The 16,364-nt window shown below is 44.5% G+C and overlaps 1 protein-coding gene across 1 annotated transcript in view; it reads left to right on the top strand.

Annotated features, from left to right (window-relative positions):
* The window catches only part of LOC135918154 (monocarboxylate transporter 12-like), a 41,751-nt gene extending 26,868 nt beyond the window's left edge, over positions 1–14,883 (top strand). Inside the window, exons 4-5 of the mRNA XM_065451811.1 lie at positions 6,864–6,908; positions 14,762–14,883. Coding sequence (XP_065307883.1) covers positions 6,864–6,908; positions 14,762–14,883 — 167 coding nt within the window. The remainder of the gene's footprint in view (positions 1–6,863; positions 6,909–14,761) is intronic.
* The last annotated feature ends 1,481 nt before the right edge of the window (positions 14,884–16,364 follow it).

Genomic DNA, 16,364 nt, shown 5'->3' with positions numbered 1-16,364 from the left:
CGAATCAACTATTCTGACACGACATATTTGCAGTAACGACATAGCTGATGCGCCTGCATTACACGACGCTAACAGCATGCCATTTGGAAGTCATGCGAACTTGAAGTGAAATCCTAATGATGTAGCTGTCGCATTTGTTCGGGTTAGCCACGGAGAAGTTGCCATAGCGCCTTCCGACCGGCGCGTAAAACTAGACCAGATGAGTTCAAGCCAAAGAATTTATCCGAACCTATCCCAGGTAATGATACGAAAGCCTTATGAGGCACAAGGACGCATTATCACTGTTCATCGCTGATAATCAACACAATGTACCAAGTGGATATGAGTCCATTACCTAGCCGATCTCTGGTGATTTTAACTACAACTGCATTCCTAAACCTAGAGACCTCAAAAAACGAAAAAAGCACACGACCTTCGCTGAATTCCACGTCGCTCTCTTCATTCGATAGGTAATGTCTATGTGTATCAATCTTTAATAAGTACTGCACCTACGTAAAGAAACAGAAAAAAAAATCATGCGCAGTGTGGCTCTGTATTATCCGTTAATTTTTTCCCTCAACTACCACGCTATGGCTAGCCTCTTTCTCTGTTGGTTTTATCTGGATATCATAGGTCTTGGGGTTATGCCTCCCACTTGTGTTCAGCCTTTTCTTGTCTACCTTTCTTTTGTTCGTGGTTTTTATTACGCTAAGTTACTAGTTCAGTCTTGCAGTGCAACGTTTAAACTGAACCAAAACCAGGTTGAGTTTATGCGTTCGCGGAAATGAACGGCTAATCAGTGTTTCCGGTCAGCATGTGTGTTTCTTGCATGCTTAGCTTTAGTGATGTACTACCAGGAATTTCAGGCAGCCGCTACTGGATATCTCGTGCGGGTCATGCGATCGTTGGGGTGGCTGCGTACGGACACACTTCTCCTTAAAGGAGACACTAAAGCAAAAAAAAGAAACATGTGAGCTGCATTATTAAAATAACGTTGTAGAACAGCTGCAAACCCAATTACATCGGTAGTTGAGGCTTGGTAAGCCAGAAAACAATCATGCACAAAAAAACTGGTCTCCACGCCGCCTTCATGTTGCCGTCAGAGCTCCCCTTGATGTTGAAAACTATAAAGGGACTTGCTAGGGATAAGGCGAACTTTCGGCAGTAATTATTGACAACTTTATAATTTCGAAGAGCGCAAACCTGGGCTTAGGAAGTTTCAAGAGCATAGCGTAGTTCTCGGCGGACTAATTAAAAGAAATAACAGGATGCTATGAAATGCTTGATCCCACACCGAGACTAGAACACTCTGGTTTCAGCACTCAATTCAACGAACGAAAATTTACCATCTATTTTCTTCTAGGATAATGACATTCTGAACATTTCAAAACAGAGCCTAATAGCTTGCACTGATTTAGTATATGTTTTCATCTGTTGCTTTAGCTTGTACTTGCAACCCGGGAGGATAGACTTTCGGTCGCCTCCCTTATTATCATGAAGTCCACGCGGGAACCGCTCAAAATTACAGGCTTGACAGACGACCAGGCATCCGGCATTTCCACAGGCTTAGTCTTGCACTTCACCGCCTGTTCAGGGAAGAGACAACCGCAAACTACCATCAAGCTATAGCCTGGCGTTCATTGAATGGGCTAGCGAGGACGGGTTGTCAGCTTTGTCTCGCTAAATTCAATACTGTCCTACATCCTGTGGTCATTCCTTTCGTTCAATTACCAAAAACATCCGTACATAAAGCAGCAGCCCTAATGAACGTTCTTTGACCGTATTAGGTGCTCTGAATTGCGAGCTATCTTTGACATTGTATTATGTTCCCAGAGCATAAAATGGGTAAATTCGAATATGTATATAAATCTAGCTCGCACTCTAAAGCAGTTTCCGGCAACTGCCACCTAGTACTTATAGTTCGCGCATCACTCAACGTTTAATAATGTCTGAGAAGTGGAACTCGATAACCACCGCTGAGTTTTTTTCGTGTCGGTCCATTCCATGTTATTTTCAATCTGCTCTAAGAGCCAGTTGTCATGAGTAACAGCTTACACAACACCTGAAGAGTAGCTTGTGCTTAAAACCGCCAAATATTCTTTTTAAGGGCACTATAGAAGTAGTATGCCTATGTGTCGTTGAGCAAGTCTCGCATCCAGTCTTCCGCGCTATCTACGAGTCGTCCCACTGGCAAAACAAGCCATCCGACAATGTTTTCCTGACGCACCTGCGCACAGGCACTCATTCATGCATGCAACGTCGAGTAATTCATTCCACCATATTAACAATGAAAGGCAATAATATGGCAATTTATCGCTCATCTATTGCATGTCTCATATGTGGTGTTACCACTTCTGCAACTTGATGTATAGTGCATTCGAGCTACATACCTTTAAGCTACCTTATGCACTATAGCTCTGGGTCTCAGGGCGCCACTACTCATTTTTTACTTTCAGTTTCTTCCACATCAAACACTGTTTAACTGGCAATTCACCTTACGTTCCAGAAAGTTGTGTTCAATCAGCTCGTTAAACAGTGACTTAAGTGTACTTGGTAGAGTGAGTATCTATTATGCATGCCACTGTCAAGTTCATCAGGTATAAAATCATGTGGCAATAAAACAAACATTCCAATGAGATGCTGAAGAAAGCTCAGTCCCTTCAGTCCCTACGGGTGGATGCGCGGTGACATTGCGCGTAGAGTTGAATGGCAAATGAAAGCTTGAAAATTCGAACAATAACCTCATTGTCTTTGAGGTTACCATGTGGTACAGCCCTCAAGTAACCTTTCAGGATAATACCTACTGCATACTTTTACGTGAACAATACAATGACGTATACTGCAAAGTAGCTCAAGAGCAATGGCGCTCAACTCTCGAGAACCAGGCCACAGGTTGCACACCCGGCTGCAACAGCATTCCGAAAACTTTCGCTATTAAGCGGTGCGTATACCGTGCTGCGTATACCGTACGATTCTGTACATAATACCATTTTGTCAAACCTCATCCGGCACGCAATAGTAAGCTCTCCCCCTTAACCAACGTGTTTCATGGAATCTTATACCACCTTACTTCAATACATGTTGACTCATGTGACTTTAAGGTAACTATTCCATTGAAAGAGCTTTTGTCAGCGTTGGTCAAAAAGAAAAAAAAAACAAATAAATGATGTTTAGAATGGAAAAAATATTTTTCTCCTGTTACACGCTAGGTATGCTGCCTTAGACTTCCTTATTCAGATTCCGGGCAGTATTTGTTTGGTGAAAGAAGAATTTCGGTAAAGTAAAGATTGCCACTCGCACATTCACTGTATTATTAGGTGTAATACAAAAAATATTGTGCGCTCCTAAAACAAGCGTTGCAATAAATTATTTGCTTTCTTTTCTTTTATTCATTGGCAGAGTGTAGCCTCTACCTAGCCAGGTAAAAATGACCCCTTGTGGTCGGTTAGTGCAGCATTGAGTTCAGCAGGCTGTTGTGCTTATTCTGTGTCTCCGTAGCTTCTAAGAACTTTATTCTAGTGGAACTAGTTTATTGGATCAAGATGCAGATCATACTGAAAGTGACAAAGCAGTCACCAGACACATCAAATGTTGCTGGGCTTTATTGTGGGACCTTAATGGCGTCGTTAACGTTCCCGCGGTTTAAACCTACTACTAGCTGAATAAAGCCAAACAGCCACAATTGTGGGTTGATGCCCACTTGTGACGCCGAGAAAAGGGCAGGGAATGACGAAAGCGAAATTTAAGTTTAAACTTTGGCAAACCTAATACACGGAACAACGCCGACGTTCCCAGTCTATGAATAGAGCTTCTAGCAGCAGGCCTAGTTAAAGAGCAGGTGAAAATTCCCACGGTTCCTATCGAGACAGTATATTCAAAAAATCGGCTTTATCGTTTCGACATTTATCTACGTTTGGGTTTAAATGTTCAACATGCAATGTTGAACATTTAAACCCAAACGTAGGCATCAACAATTAGTTGGAGAAACCATCGTAGGCATCAACAATTACTTCGAGAAGAAACGTTCAACGTTCAATGTTCAACATTGCATGTTGAACATTTAAACAGGCATCAACAGTTACTTGGAGAAACCATCGTAGGCATCAACAATTACTTCGAGACGAAACGTTCAACGTTCAATGTTCAACATTGCATGTTGAACATTTAAACGCAAACGTAGGCATCAACAATTACTTGGAGAAACCATCGTAGGCATCAACAATTACTTCGAGAAGAAACGTGGAACGGCCCTTGGCTTCAACCTGGCTGGATCGGCTAGTGCATCGTTTTTCTTCACGAACATTTTCGAGTTGTGCATTGCGGAATATGGTCTCACAACGTCTATCGCACTAACTGGAGCATTATTGTTAAACATTCCTGCTATTGCATTCTTGTTTCGTTATCCACCCTGGATGCAAATATCAAACTCGACTAAGTTTAAATGGTACAAAGAGGCCGCGCCTCCACGACATCGAGGGTAATGCAGAGCTGTTACAGTCACAGGATATCGAGAATCGCTGTGTGCTGATAGTATCAGTGAGAAAACAATATCCGCGCAAATCAACTCTCACGTGGAGGAGGAAGCATTAATTTCTCCAGTAAGAAACATGCCAGAAAATTACGCACTTCCTAGCTCATCGTTTGAAGGAAGTGTCTTACTCCGTGAGTGGAAGCAACTCTTAGCCTAATTCTAAGAAATGGTATGCTGCTGGCTTTTATATGCAAGTGCAAAAAACAGCATTAGATAATTCATTTTAACTTTAACTAGCAGATAACAATATTGTTCACCTATTATATGAGCACATATGTAGTTTTCTAGCATGTTATTTGGTGAGCACTATAGGATTATAATGAAAAACAAAAGCTCTTTAAACAAAATTTAGGATAATATTGCTTCAGTTTCCAGCTAAATACTACTCGTATATTAGATTCTACTTTTCTTTTTGGCGTTCGATACCGTCTACGACCCCGAAACTATAAAACAAGAACATTGGTCATCCTCGGAGCACTCAAAATATTTTAATGCACTAGCTTTCTAACTTAGCACAAAAGAATTGCTTTTGTACTGAGCTAGGTAAGTGTGTCGTGACATCTTGCTGCAAAAAGACGTCATATGCAAAAATGACAACAGTACATTTTCGCACAAGCTGTGGCTGCTCTATTGCTTTCTATGCTGCTACGGCTTGTGAAGCCAGGTGCGGTATCACAGCAAGCGAAAGAGCTAGACGGAGACCCGGTCAACACATGCTGATGTCTTCAAGACCACCTTCTGCATCCTGACGACACGACATGGTAACCATCTTGAAAATGCCGTTGGGCAAAGTATCATATAAATTATCTACGGTTCGCCAAGGCATTTTAGTATCCTTTTCCTAAAGTCGACAGGTTACGAACCTTCAGTAAAAGGCTTGTAGCTGATATAGGCTTATAACAAGCCTATATAATCTGTAAAAAAATTGTAAGCGCACCAAACATTCACACAGGATCTGGACATGGAGTCCTTCTGTCCTGCGTCATCGTAGGCATCAACAATTACTTCGAGAAGAAACGTGGAACGGCCCTTGGCTTCAACCTGGCTGGATCGGCTAGTGCATGGTTTTTCTTCACAAACATTTTCGAGTTTTGCATTGCCGAATATGGCATCAGAACAACTATCGCGCTAACTGGAGCATTAATGTTAAACATTCCTGCTATTGCATTCTTGTTTCGTGATCCACCATGGATGCAAAAATTAAACTCGACTAAGTTTAAATGGGACACAGAGGCCGCGCCTCCACGACATAGAGGGAAATGCAGAGCTGTCACAGCCACAGGATATCGAGAGTCACTGTGTGCTGGTAGTATCAGTGAGAAAACAATATCCGCGCAAATCAACTCTCATGTGGAGGCGGAAGCATTTATTTCCCCGCAAAGAAACATGCCAGAAAATTACGCACTTCCTAGCTCATCGTTTGAAGGAAGTGTTCCGAACGCCGACACATCAAATCAGTTAACGCCGGAAAGGAAATATTCGAGTAATGAAACACACAGTGCATCAGCAACTGACGAAAAAACGAAAAAATTTGTACGGTACGAAATTGCCTTGAGTGCAGTTGACAACCGTACAAATCAACAGCGCAGTAAAAATAAGAAAAGTTGCCTTGATAGCTCTCCTGAGAAGCCTGACACTCAAAAGGCGGGCTACATTTCAACCCATATTGATAGCTCTCCACCAAATCAACTCAGCACTCTAAGCCAGAAAATCAGTGCTTCGGGTACAATGAGTGGTCCGCCGGATAGTGCCGGTAACGACCTCGGTACATTATTTGATGTAGATAGCTTGAATTTAGCAGCATCTTGTCTTCAAGCTGAAAATACAGCCACAGTAACGCGAGATGTAACAGCAGGTGTTGCATGTCCACTAAGCCAGACTTCGGTAGATGACTCCTCAACGAAAAGTCCAATTTCGAGGTCGATCTGGAGCAGTTGCAAGGAGGTGCTTTCGATGCCACGCTTTTACGTGCACACAGTAGGATACTTCTCGTATTGTTTGTTCTTGGACACACTAATGTGCATTGTCGTAGACTGTGCTACAGACAGAGGAATAAGCGACGCTAGTGCGGCTCTTATTATTACACTGTTTTCTGTCACAGACATAGCAGGCCGCGTTCTAGTACCGCTATTTACTGACAATAATTTGATCGACCGTTTTAATACAATGACGTTGTGCTACCTAATCGTTGCCATTATAGGCACGTCACTACCAATGGTCCGTATAAATCTCGCTTTCGCGGCGTTAGTGGTAGCTTTAGGGCTCCCTATGGGCTATATTATGGTAGCAATGCCACAAACTATGGCAGAAGATATAGGTGTGAACAACCTTCCTATTGCATTTGGATTTGCAGCAGGTTTCACGGCAATGGGAGGCTTCATGACGCCGGTAATGATAGGTAAGTTCCGTGCAATAGTATATCTAATAAATAATCACTTGCCTTCACAACGTCTTCCAGGGCAAGTTGCTGTCTCTCTTTTACGTTTTCCCTTGTTTTCATCTTCAGAACTTTGGGCCAGAGGGATTATTTTGTAGTAATGTTGGTTTTCGTAATTTGCCTCTCTGTCTATGCACATTTTCTGATTTGCTCACTTTATTTGCTACAAAAAGAGCTATTTCAACTGGCAATCCTTTCATAGGTATTAGTATTTGATAGGTAGCAAACTACATTTATCAATGGGGCGAATGAAACGCTGATACTCTCGTTAATGCGCGCCAACGTTCGTCATTCACCGTTTATTCTAATGCGAAAGCATTATAAGGCACATGAAGCAGGAAACCCGGCGTCCCAGGAGATGGTACAGAATATCACGTGGTCAGAGCCAATGAACGGCGCGCGCAAGGTTCCTTGAAGCGTCACCAGATGACGCTCACCTCCATGCATCGGCGGCGCTGGCCTTGCGGGAAACACACAGAACGAGAAAGCTCGCCTCCGCGCATGCCGTTCGCCGCTAGCACTTATAAGTCAATGCCTGCACCAGGCTATTTTGGGCGCCCGCGTGAGATCGCGAATGATGCCGAGGCGTCATCGGAGAGACGTCGCAATGCTCTCGCATTCTTCTACGTAGGGATACCAAAGTGTCGTTTATTTGTTTTTCTTTTCTTACTCCGAAACAGAATTGTCACATTTGGCTGCCGAACGCGTCGGATGAAAATGATTCGCTAAGTTGTAGCAATTTTTGTCCTATGAGCCGTGCAGATGCATTCAATTATTCGGCCTTTTCTTTTCACATAAGGGGTAATTAAATGGATTGTAACAATTATTTTGCTGTCTTCAGTCCGATAAAAAGAATAAGAGGGGGTTTAAAGAAAACTGCCACGCACCCTCGCGCTTGTTTTAGAAAAAGCGTGAACAAAATAAGAAAGGGAGTGCAGGAGAAAGATGAGCTTCGTCTGGCTACGTTGGTCCTGGACGAAGCCAATCTCAATCATCATCTCTCCCTCGAAAATGAACGCCGCTCGCACTTAACCAGTTGGTGGAGCTGCTGGGTACACCTGACGATCTATGACGGACGTATGGCCAGAGAAGACAGGAACCTGCTCCTTCACATTTACGGCACATTGGATTTCCAATTCTAGCGAAGGCTTTTGAAGGCTTTTTTATTTCTCATTTCTCATTCCTCTGATCATAGATCAACGCAGGAGTGCTGATCTATGATAAGAGGAATGAGAAATATATTTTCATATGTACAGAACCGCAGGACCATAATCACACAGATTGGCTTGATTCATGCCACGAGAATAGACTCCATTCGTATGTAATATTAGCGCAAGAGTAAAGAAGTTTATATTTGTGACTTTCTTTTGGAATCATCGATGATCAAGCAAGGTGCACATCAGCGACACCTTGGGCCTTGCTACTCTGAGGGAAACATCTAGTCAGAAGGCCTCTGGAGATATTCGTGGCATGTTGTGCTAAAGTGCATGAGAAAGATGTTAAATAACACCAAGTAAGCGAATAATGACAAAAAAACAACACTGGTACCAGCAGTTTATTTACTCTGTGAAGGACTGATGAATATTCGCTCCTCAGAGCAGCACATCGTCGCTAAGCGGTAGTACAGAGGAGGGATTAGCATTGATTAGACACGTATTTCATTGGACGGCACCCTCAGCATGACACACTGTTTTACTTACTTTTTGTGTAGATCAGATTGTAGTGATAGCGGTCAGTAATGTGGGACACTGGCCTCGTGCTCAGGCGCATGTGATAAGGCCACGCGTCTGTTTGATTTTATTTCCGATGACAATATTTGAATGGCTAACACATGTTTAGTTTACCTATTAAGCGCAAGACGCGCTTTTTTGCTTCTGAAATTTTTCGAATGACGCTGCTGGTTCTATATGTTGTCTATGTTGTATCGGAGCTTTGTGTAATCAGAGCGTGTGCATGGCGCGAGTAGTTGATGTACATTCCACATCTTACGCCAGCACAGTGATTGGCAGGTTTCTTGAGCCATATACAATAAGACGGAGCATGTGATCTGCAGATGAGATTTGGACCATGGGCAAGGGTTCTCACCGCTGTCGTTGTGCTGAGTGGTATTTCTTATTGCGATAGCACTTAAATGGACACTTGGAGTGCATTTCTTCCGTCATCGTCACCGTGATGTACCGTATAAAGTCCAAGGCTGATAACATCGTTGCCGCACCGTATGCTGTATGTGTGCGTGAAAGCGTGCGAGGGTGAGCCGACGATGGCTAGAGGACAGCTGGAGGGCACTTGATAGCGTCGACTAGTACTCGCCTGGTAAGACTTATAATTCATCACGGCACCTATCCTGCGACCTTCAAGATCATGCAACAGTGCTTATGAGACGTAATTCTTAGCATATACTTCCTGAACCAACACGGTGCAATCATTGACCTGAAGTGCAAGCTGATAACCCTTTCCAGAAAACCAAGAAATACCGCTGGACAACTCAATGGAGTCACCGTGCCTTGAGTGTGCTGGAAGATCAAGTCACTATGTCGCCTTGCGCACGCAGGCTGATTCCCATGGCGGCAAAATACATGCATATTAGTCGCCTAATAATCAAACAATATGTTCGAATAGTCAGTTATAGCCCGTGCCGAATTTGTGCGCGAGATCATCTAGCTAATAAAGCAAGGATTCAACGAAATGCTGCGCGATGAAATCAATCTGCTGGCGAAAAGACATTGGGCATTTTCTTTAGTCTTATTGAAGATAAAGGGAGGCACCGTGCGTTTCTACGTCGATTATCCTCAGCTGCACGAGGTCACAAATGAAGTATCCCATCGCGCACGGAGAGACGACGCACGGTAGCTGCTCTGCAATGCTGGGGACATTTTGTCAAATCATTTCAGAACTGGTTATTCACAAGTTGTAGCCGATGAAAGCTATTAGGTGACGACCGCGTTTATCATGGTGCAGGCCTATTTGCGTTCAATGTGATGTTATGCGGACTTTGCTCCGCACCTGCAATGTTCCAGCACGCCTTGACACACTTTCGACTGCCTTGTCCACTTAGAATGTCATTGTTTTACCTGCAGTTTCGGCAAACAATTTAGGCACCTGACAACAGAACATACATTAAAAGCGTAAGAGGGCAGCTTTGCATACAGAGAGCTGCTACTCCTGGGCCACGTCAAGAGCGACGCTCGAGTCCATCATCACCAGCAGAAAACCAGTGTTATCGCAAACTTTGAGGAGCCCGTCCACAAGGAGGCAGCGCTCAGATGGTCGGCCTGTACGTGTGTCTATTATAGGATCTTTGTCACAAACATACTACCCATCGCCAGGCGTTTGAGAAATTTTGTAATGTCAAGTTGAAGTGGTAACGGCCCCAAGTAGAATTATTTCGAGCTTATACGATGTCTGCAGCCAGCAACAATGCTTGCACATTTCGACAAAGAAGCCTTTACCGAAATTCACAGGTACGCAAATAGCATAGGTCTCGATGCTGTAGTAGTTCAAAGAAAACACTCACTTGATAGGCTCGGCAACATTGGGTAACCGCTCATTTTCAAGCCCGAAGCCATGCAATTACAACGACCTATACAACGACGCAAAAGGCGTGCCTTGCCACAATTTGGGTTATTGCAAAATGTTGGCCCTGCCTATACGGTAGGCCCTTCAAAGAAGTAAATGCAACGCATTGTGTTGGCTGACAGTATTAAAAAACCATTCAGGTCGCCTTGCACGATGCAGCCTTAGGCTTCATCGTCTGACTTCTGACGTTGCTCACGGCATCAATAGTTACCGACACTCTCAGTGGCGCGAAACACCACTGCCAAAGCCAGCAGGGTTTCGATGGCATATCGAAGCTCCTCGCTGACCGTTCCAGTACATAGAAAAAAACTAATTCGTGTCCTTTGTAACTTCAACATAGGCAATAAGTGGATCGTCGTAGTCACAGGATATCTTACCCGCTACGGCAAAAACGAAAGCCTAAAAGCCTTGCGGTTGAATGGAAAACTGTTCGTCAAGAATACCCTTTCGACCTCCTGACCATCTTCCAAAAATTAATGTGTGTATATTTTTTTAGGCTTGCAAACTCCTAGGCCCAAACAATGAAACGTTCCTTTCCTTCGAGCGCTTCCTAACCTTACGTGAGGCCTCCTTACAGCGAAGGACCGATGGAGCAAGCAAGCATACTCTGAAAGCTCCCTTCACCCGTCCTCACGTAAGGAGCGGTTGCCGTCATGCCTGGGTTCGAGATTATCTCTTAAAAGCTTTAGGCAAACACCAGAACACCACTATTCAATAAAAAAGGTTGTATCGTCACACAATCTTCAAGTTGATGAGCTAATATAGAGAAGCGTGGACGCTTTTTTCTAGTTTTGTTTACTAAACCTAAAGAAGTAGCGCATTACAGTGCAAAACTTGATGTGCTCCAGCAACGCTGGCACGCCGGCGTCGTGCAACGCCTAGCAACGCCTAGCAACGCTTCCATGCCGCACGCGTGGCTGAAACGAACGTGCCTGGCAAAACGTACCGTGCTCGCGCTTCTCCGAAGGTGGGCGATAGCGCGCATGCGCAAGCAAACGTCACGTGGTTAAGCAGTGAGGCGAAGCGCTCGTTCAGGGCCAGGATCGGCGTAAGGACGCATGAAGGTAGCTTGGCCCAAACAATAAAACGTTCCTTTCCTTCGAGCGCTTCCTAACCTTACGTGAGGCCTCCTTATAGCGAAGGACCGATGGAAGAAGCAAGCGTACTCTGAAAGCTCCCTTCACCCTTCCTCACCTAAGGAGCGGTTGCCGCATGCCTGGGTTCGAGATTATTTCTTCAAATCTTTCCGCGAACACCATTACTCTATTAAAAAATGTATCGTCGCACAATCTTTAAATTGCATAGCTAATATAGAGAAGCGTGAACGCTTTCTTCTAGTTTTGTTTACTAAAGTTAAAAAAAGTTGCGCATTACAGTGCGAAACTTGATGTGCTCCAGCAACGCTGGCACGCCGGCGTCTTGCAACGCCTAGCAACGCGGCCAGTATATTCTAGGCACTATAGCAACGTCTAGCAATGCTTTCATGCCGCACGCGTGACTGAAGCGAACATGCCTGGCAAGACGTACCGTGCTCGCGCTTCTCCGCAGGTGGGCGACAGTGCGCACGCGCAAGCGAATGCCACATGGCTAGGCAGTGAGGTGAAGCGCTCGTTCAGGGCCAGGAGCGGCGTAAGGACACATGAAGGTAGCTTTGGAGCTACCTTACGCTGAGGAAGCACCAAGGAAGCCTTCACCGAGGGCCCCTCAGTAAGAAACCTTTCAGAGTGACATAGGTAGCCTCACCGCAATGAAGGCTTCCTTAGTGAGGTAAGGAAGATTTCATTGTTTGGCTCCTTATGCTGAGGAAGTACCAAGGAAGCCTTCACCGAGGGCGCCTCAGTATGGAAGCTTTCAGAGTGACATAAGGTAGCCTCACTGCAATGAAGGCTTCCTTACTGAGGTAAGGAAGATTTCATTGTCTGGCCCCTAATCCTATCACAATAAATAGTCGATCTTCACCCGGAAGATGAACCACCGATTGCGATTACAATTCAGTAGACCGCTATACGATGTAAGGAAAGTAGTTTTATAGGCTGTAAAAATTAGTAAGCATTCTCTTACTACCTAAATTAACAAGATGTCATCCCGCTCGCGCAGGAAGACATTAACACATCTCACTCGATGAGCGCGGACACTCACTGTTAAAACACTTCCGTGAGAAAGAGCGGGAGCAGCGGCGAGCGAATTGACCTTCTTGCTGCCTCTCGCGTCAGCGCCAACTAAGCGGCCAGAATACAGCACACATTAAGCTTCGAGCTCTCAGCGCGCCCATAAACTGTATGCACTGCAGATCGTTTTCAGGATAAGACATGCGCGACCAGGCTCAGCAGCGCCCCATGCAGCCACAGCCACAGTAGGATGCGCCCCCCCCTACTCCCTCCCGGCATGACGTGCTTCCTCCCTGACTTCCTCCCTTGAGCGCGTGCACTCAGGCAACCATCCTCGGTTCACTATCGCAAGCCTTCACTGGCACATACATCATCGGGCCTTCGGCCACGGTGTTATAATATTTAGACTTGGTAGGACCACCACGGTGACGATGGTGGCGAAAATGCGCCTGGGAGTCCATGTAATTGATTTCGCACTAAAACTTTTGTGCCCCGATTTTGAACCGTCAATGTATTTGTGCACGGCTCGTGCGGGAGGCCATTACACAAACGCAGCGGCGCCGCATACGTTCTGAAAGTTATTTGTTTATTTATTTAATATGAATACTGCTGCTCTCAACCGAGAGCACAGCAGGACGGCAATAAAAACAGTTGATACAAGAATGGGAGAGAATTGCAGATGGCAAATACGCGAATAATACAAGTATAAACAATCGAAGAAAAGGCGAGGAAGGAGTTACAGTACAAAAATAAAAAATAAGAGTGCATATTGTACGCCTTGAGTCGTTCTACCAGCGCTAACGAGCTCTAGCCACATTGTTTTGTCGCATTGTTATTTTTCTTTAGTATTTTTTGTATTGCATTGGGTTTTGTATTTTGATTTCATGCTACGTTGGTAGTACCATGACGATAGTTTTACTGAGAGTAGCATGACCATACTTACTTATTAATATGTTGCACTGACCGCCATTCTCCGGCTAACAAATGTTGGATGTAGTTGCTTCAGTGGAGGACGCTCCTTTCTTTAACAAAAGTTTCTCGAATGCTATCGCTGATTGTATTTCTAGTCTATGCTGTCGCATAGCCTTGATAAGTATGAATGTGTGCATAGCGCGAAGAGTGGTTACGTTCTAGGGCTTTCGCAAGCGCCAGTGATTGCAGTGGAAGGTTCCTTGAGCCATGATAAATAGTTAGCGTGTTCTATCGGGAGATCATTTTTCTGTAATATCCGAATGTGGGCGCCATTATCACCGTGGTCAGTGTTGTTTGCTTTGGTGTGAACATGTTCGCAAAATAAGCTTATTGAATAACGTTGTACCACTGTAGCTCTCCAAAAATGGGAGTTCACCGAGGGGCCCTATATTTTTATGTCATATCATAAGAAGCCTACAAACACTGACATCAAGGAAAACGTAGGGCAAATTACTTGTGCTTAATAAGTGAAATAAAGAAACGAAACAAAATGGAAATCAAAGAGGATGAAAAAAAAACAACTTGCCGCAGGGGGGGGGGGGGGGGGGGAAACGATCCCGCAGCCTTCCAGTAGACGGGGAAAGGGTTCCGCGATAGATAGGTCAATTTGTAGAGCATCGCTCGCGAAATGCGAAGATTGTAGGATCGTTCCCTACCTGCGGCAAGTTGTTTTTTCATCCACTTTCATGTCCATTGATTTATCGCTTCTTCATTTCATTTATTAAGCACACATTATTTCTCCTATATTATTTTTGGTTTAAGTGATTGTTGGCTTCTTATGCTGTAGATCTCCCACGTCACTACAACGTGATAATAGTCACCAATGCACCACAGCGACCAAGCTATCTAAACAAAGTTTTAGAAACTCTACAATACCACCCACACACGCAAGAAACAAAAACTCATGCCTCAAGAGCTTACTTTCAAGCAAATAATTTGTCTTGAATATACACCAGAATGCTAGATGAAGCTCATAACCGTGTAAGACGTGCTCCCTGACAAAGTTCTAATCCAATTTTTGCAGCGTCCTTTCGTAGAATGCTTCTAACTTTTTCCAAAGCCTGCATTCTAACTTGAAAGAAAACAACAATACAAACACAGCGTTTGCTCAAAAGATCATAACGAGTCATATCAGCATTGTTCTTTTTTTTTTCGCAGGCTTCTTTCGGGACACAATGGGATCATACGATGGTCTCCTCTACTTCATGGCTGCACTGCTCTTCACATCGTTCTTGCTCCTTTGTTGCGTGTTGATCACAAGCAAAAAATCACGATCATAAATTTTCTTGTCTGAAAAATACTCAATAAACCCCTCTTTAGTAGAAACATCTAGTACTTTCGGATATGCAATAGCAGGTACTTTAGATAAGAAGCAGGCACGCTTAGTATACTCCAGAAATTTCGGGTCAATGTCACCAGGGTAACGGCGTGCTATCATCTTTTACAATAAGGTTCTATGTTAGTACTAGCGTAGTGCACAGTAGCGCTTTGCATTGTAGGTCCTGTGGCCAACACCACGCTGACACGTCGATGGGTGTTCAATTTTCAAGAGAGGGTCATTGAAAACTTTTCACTTTAGACTCCCAATCACTTATATGCATATGCTCCACGCATGTTACTTTCCAATATGCCGTGTAAGACATAACGACTCCCAATAATTAAGGCGGTACAGCACTGTAACAAAACAGGAAACATAACCCACCCTGTATTAGGCAGCTATGCCAGCATTAATAAATGCCTATTACTGTCGATGTATCTAGTATTCATGTACGAGCTGATGAGGTAATGTTCTAATACGAAGAGTAAAGATGATCTCAGTGACACAACTACATAGTTCGAGACGCCGTGCACATAGGCTGGAATTTCGCTGTTAATATGTTGAATATCTGCAGCGCAAGCATTGCAGTAGTGTCGGACCCAGATTCTTTTTGTTATTTCGTCCTTTGGAATGAGAAGGAAACAGAGGAAAGGTAGGGAGGCTGATCAGGTGCTACTTTCCGGTTTGGTTCCCTGCAAACGGTTGAGGAAAGTAATGGTTGGAAAGAGTACAAATAGAGGAACGCAGTAAGTTATAACATGGAAGAGGAAGATGTATGCAGTGGCCGTATTGTAGCAGTGGCAGCTTGTTGCACCTTCATAAATAGTAGACCAACATTGCGCACCGGTCCTTTATTATTACAGTTTAACACGAAGGCTGAAGTAATAAAAGTAGCACGAAGGGTGAAGTAATAAAAGCGGTGCACAAGCACGTGATAGCTGTGCTGCGCAAGACAAAAAAAAATGGCTGTGGCTTAGGTAAGGTTAAGCCCAGGATGCGAAGCATACTAGCCTTTATTTTAGTTGTTGAACCACTGTTTAGCCTGGTGAACTGCTGTTGCTTGGCTATATTTGGTTCGGCTAGACGAAGAAACAACTCATGCATTACTGCTTCGCCTTCAAGAGTGGAACGCGACAGCGTTCCCGTCGACCCGCCAAGGGGTGTAAGACAATGGGCTACAGGGCAGCGACTACGCGCCCCGCATTGGACGCGGTGAGCGTCGAGCAAAGCAGCGTTCGGCGCGGCAACGAAATGTGCGCCTGAGCAAGAGACGCACGCCTTAGAAAGAGCTCGTTTCTAAGGCAACACCGCATTCACTAGAGGCGCTTTTGTACCGCTTTGAAGCATCGTACTCGTGGCTCAGTGGTAGCGTCTCCGTCCCACACTCCGGAGACCCTGGTTCGATTCCCACCCAGCCCGTCTTGCAAGAGTTGAGCCAAAGCC

This window comes from Dermacentor albipictus, chromosome 10, assembly GCF_038994185.2.
Source record: "Dermacentor albipictus isolate Rhodes 1998 colony chromosome 10, USDA_Dalb.pri_finalv2, whole genome shotgun sequence".
Classification (NCBI taxonomy): domain Eukaryota; kingdom Metazoa; phylum Arthropoda; class Arachnida; order Ixodida; family Ixodidae; genus Dermacentor; species Dermacentor albipictus.
This window is presented reverse-complemented; position numbering and strand designations above follow the sequence as displayed.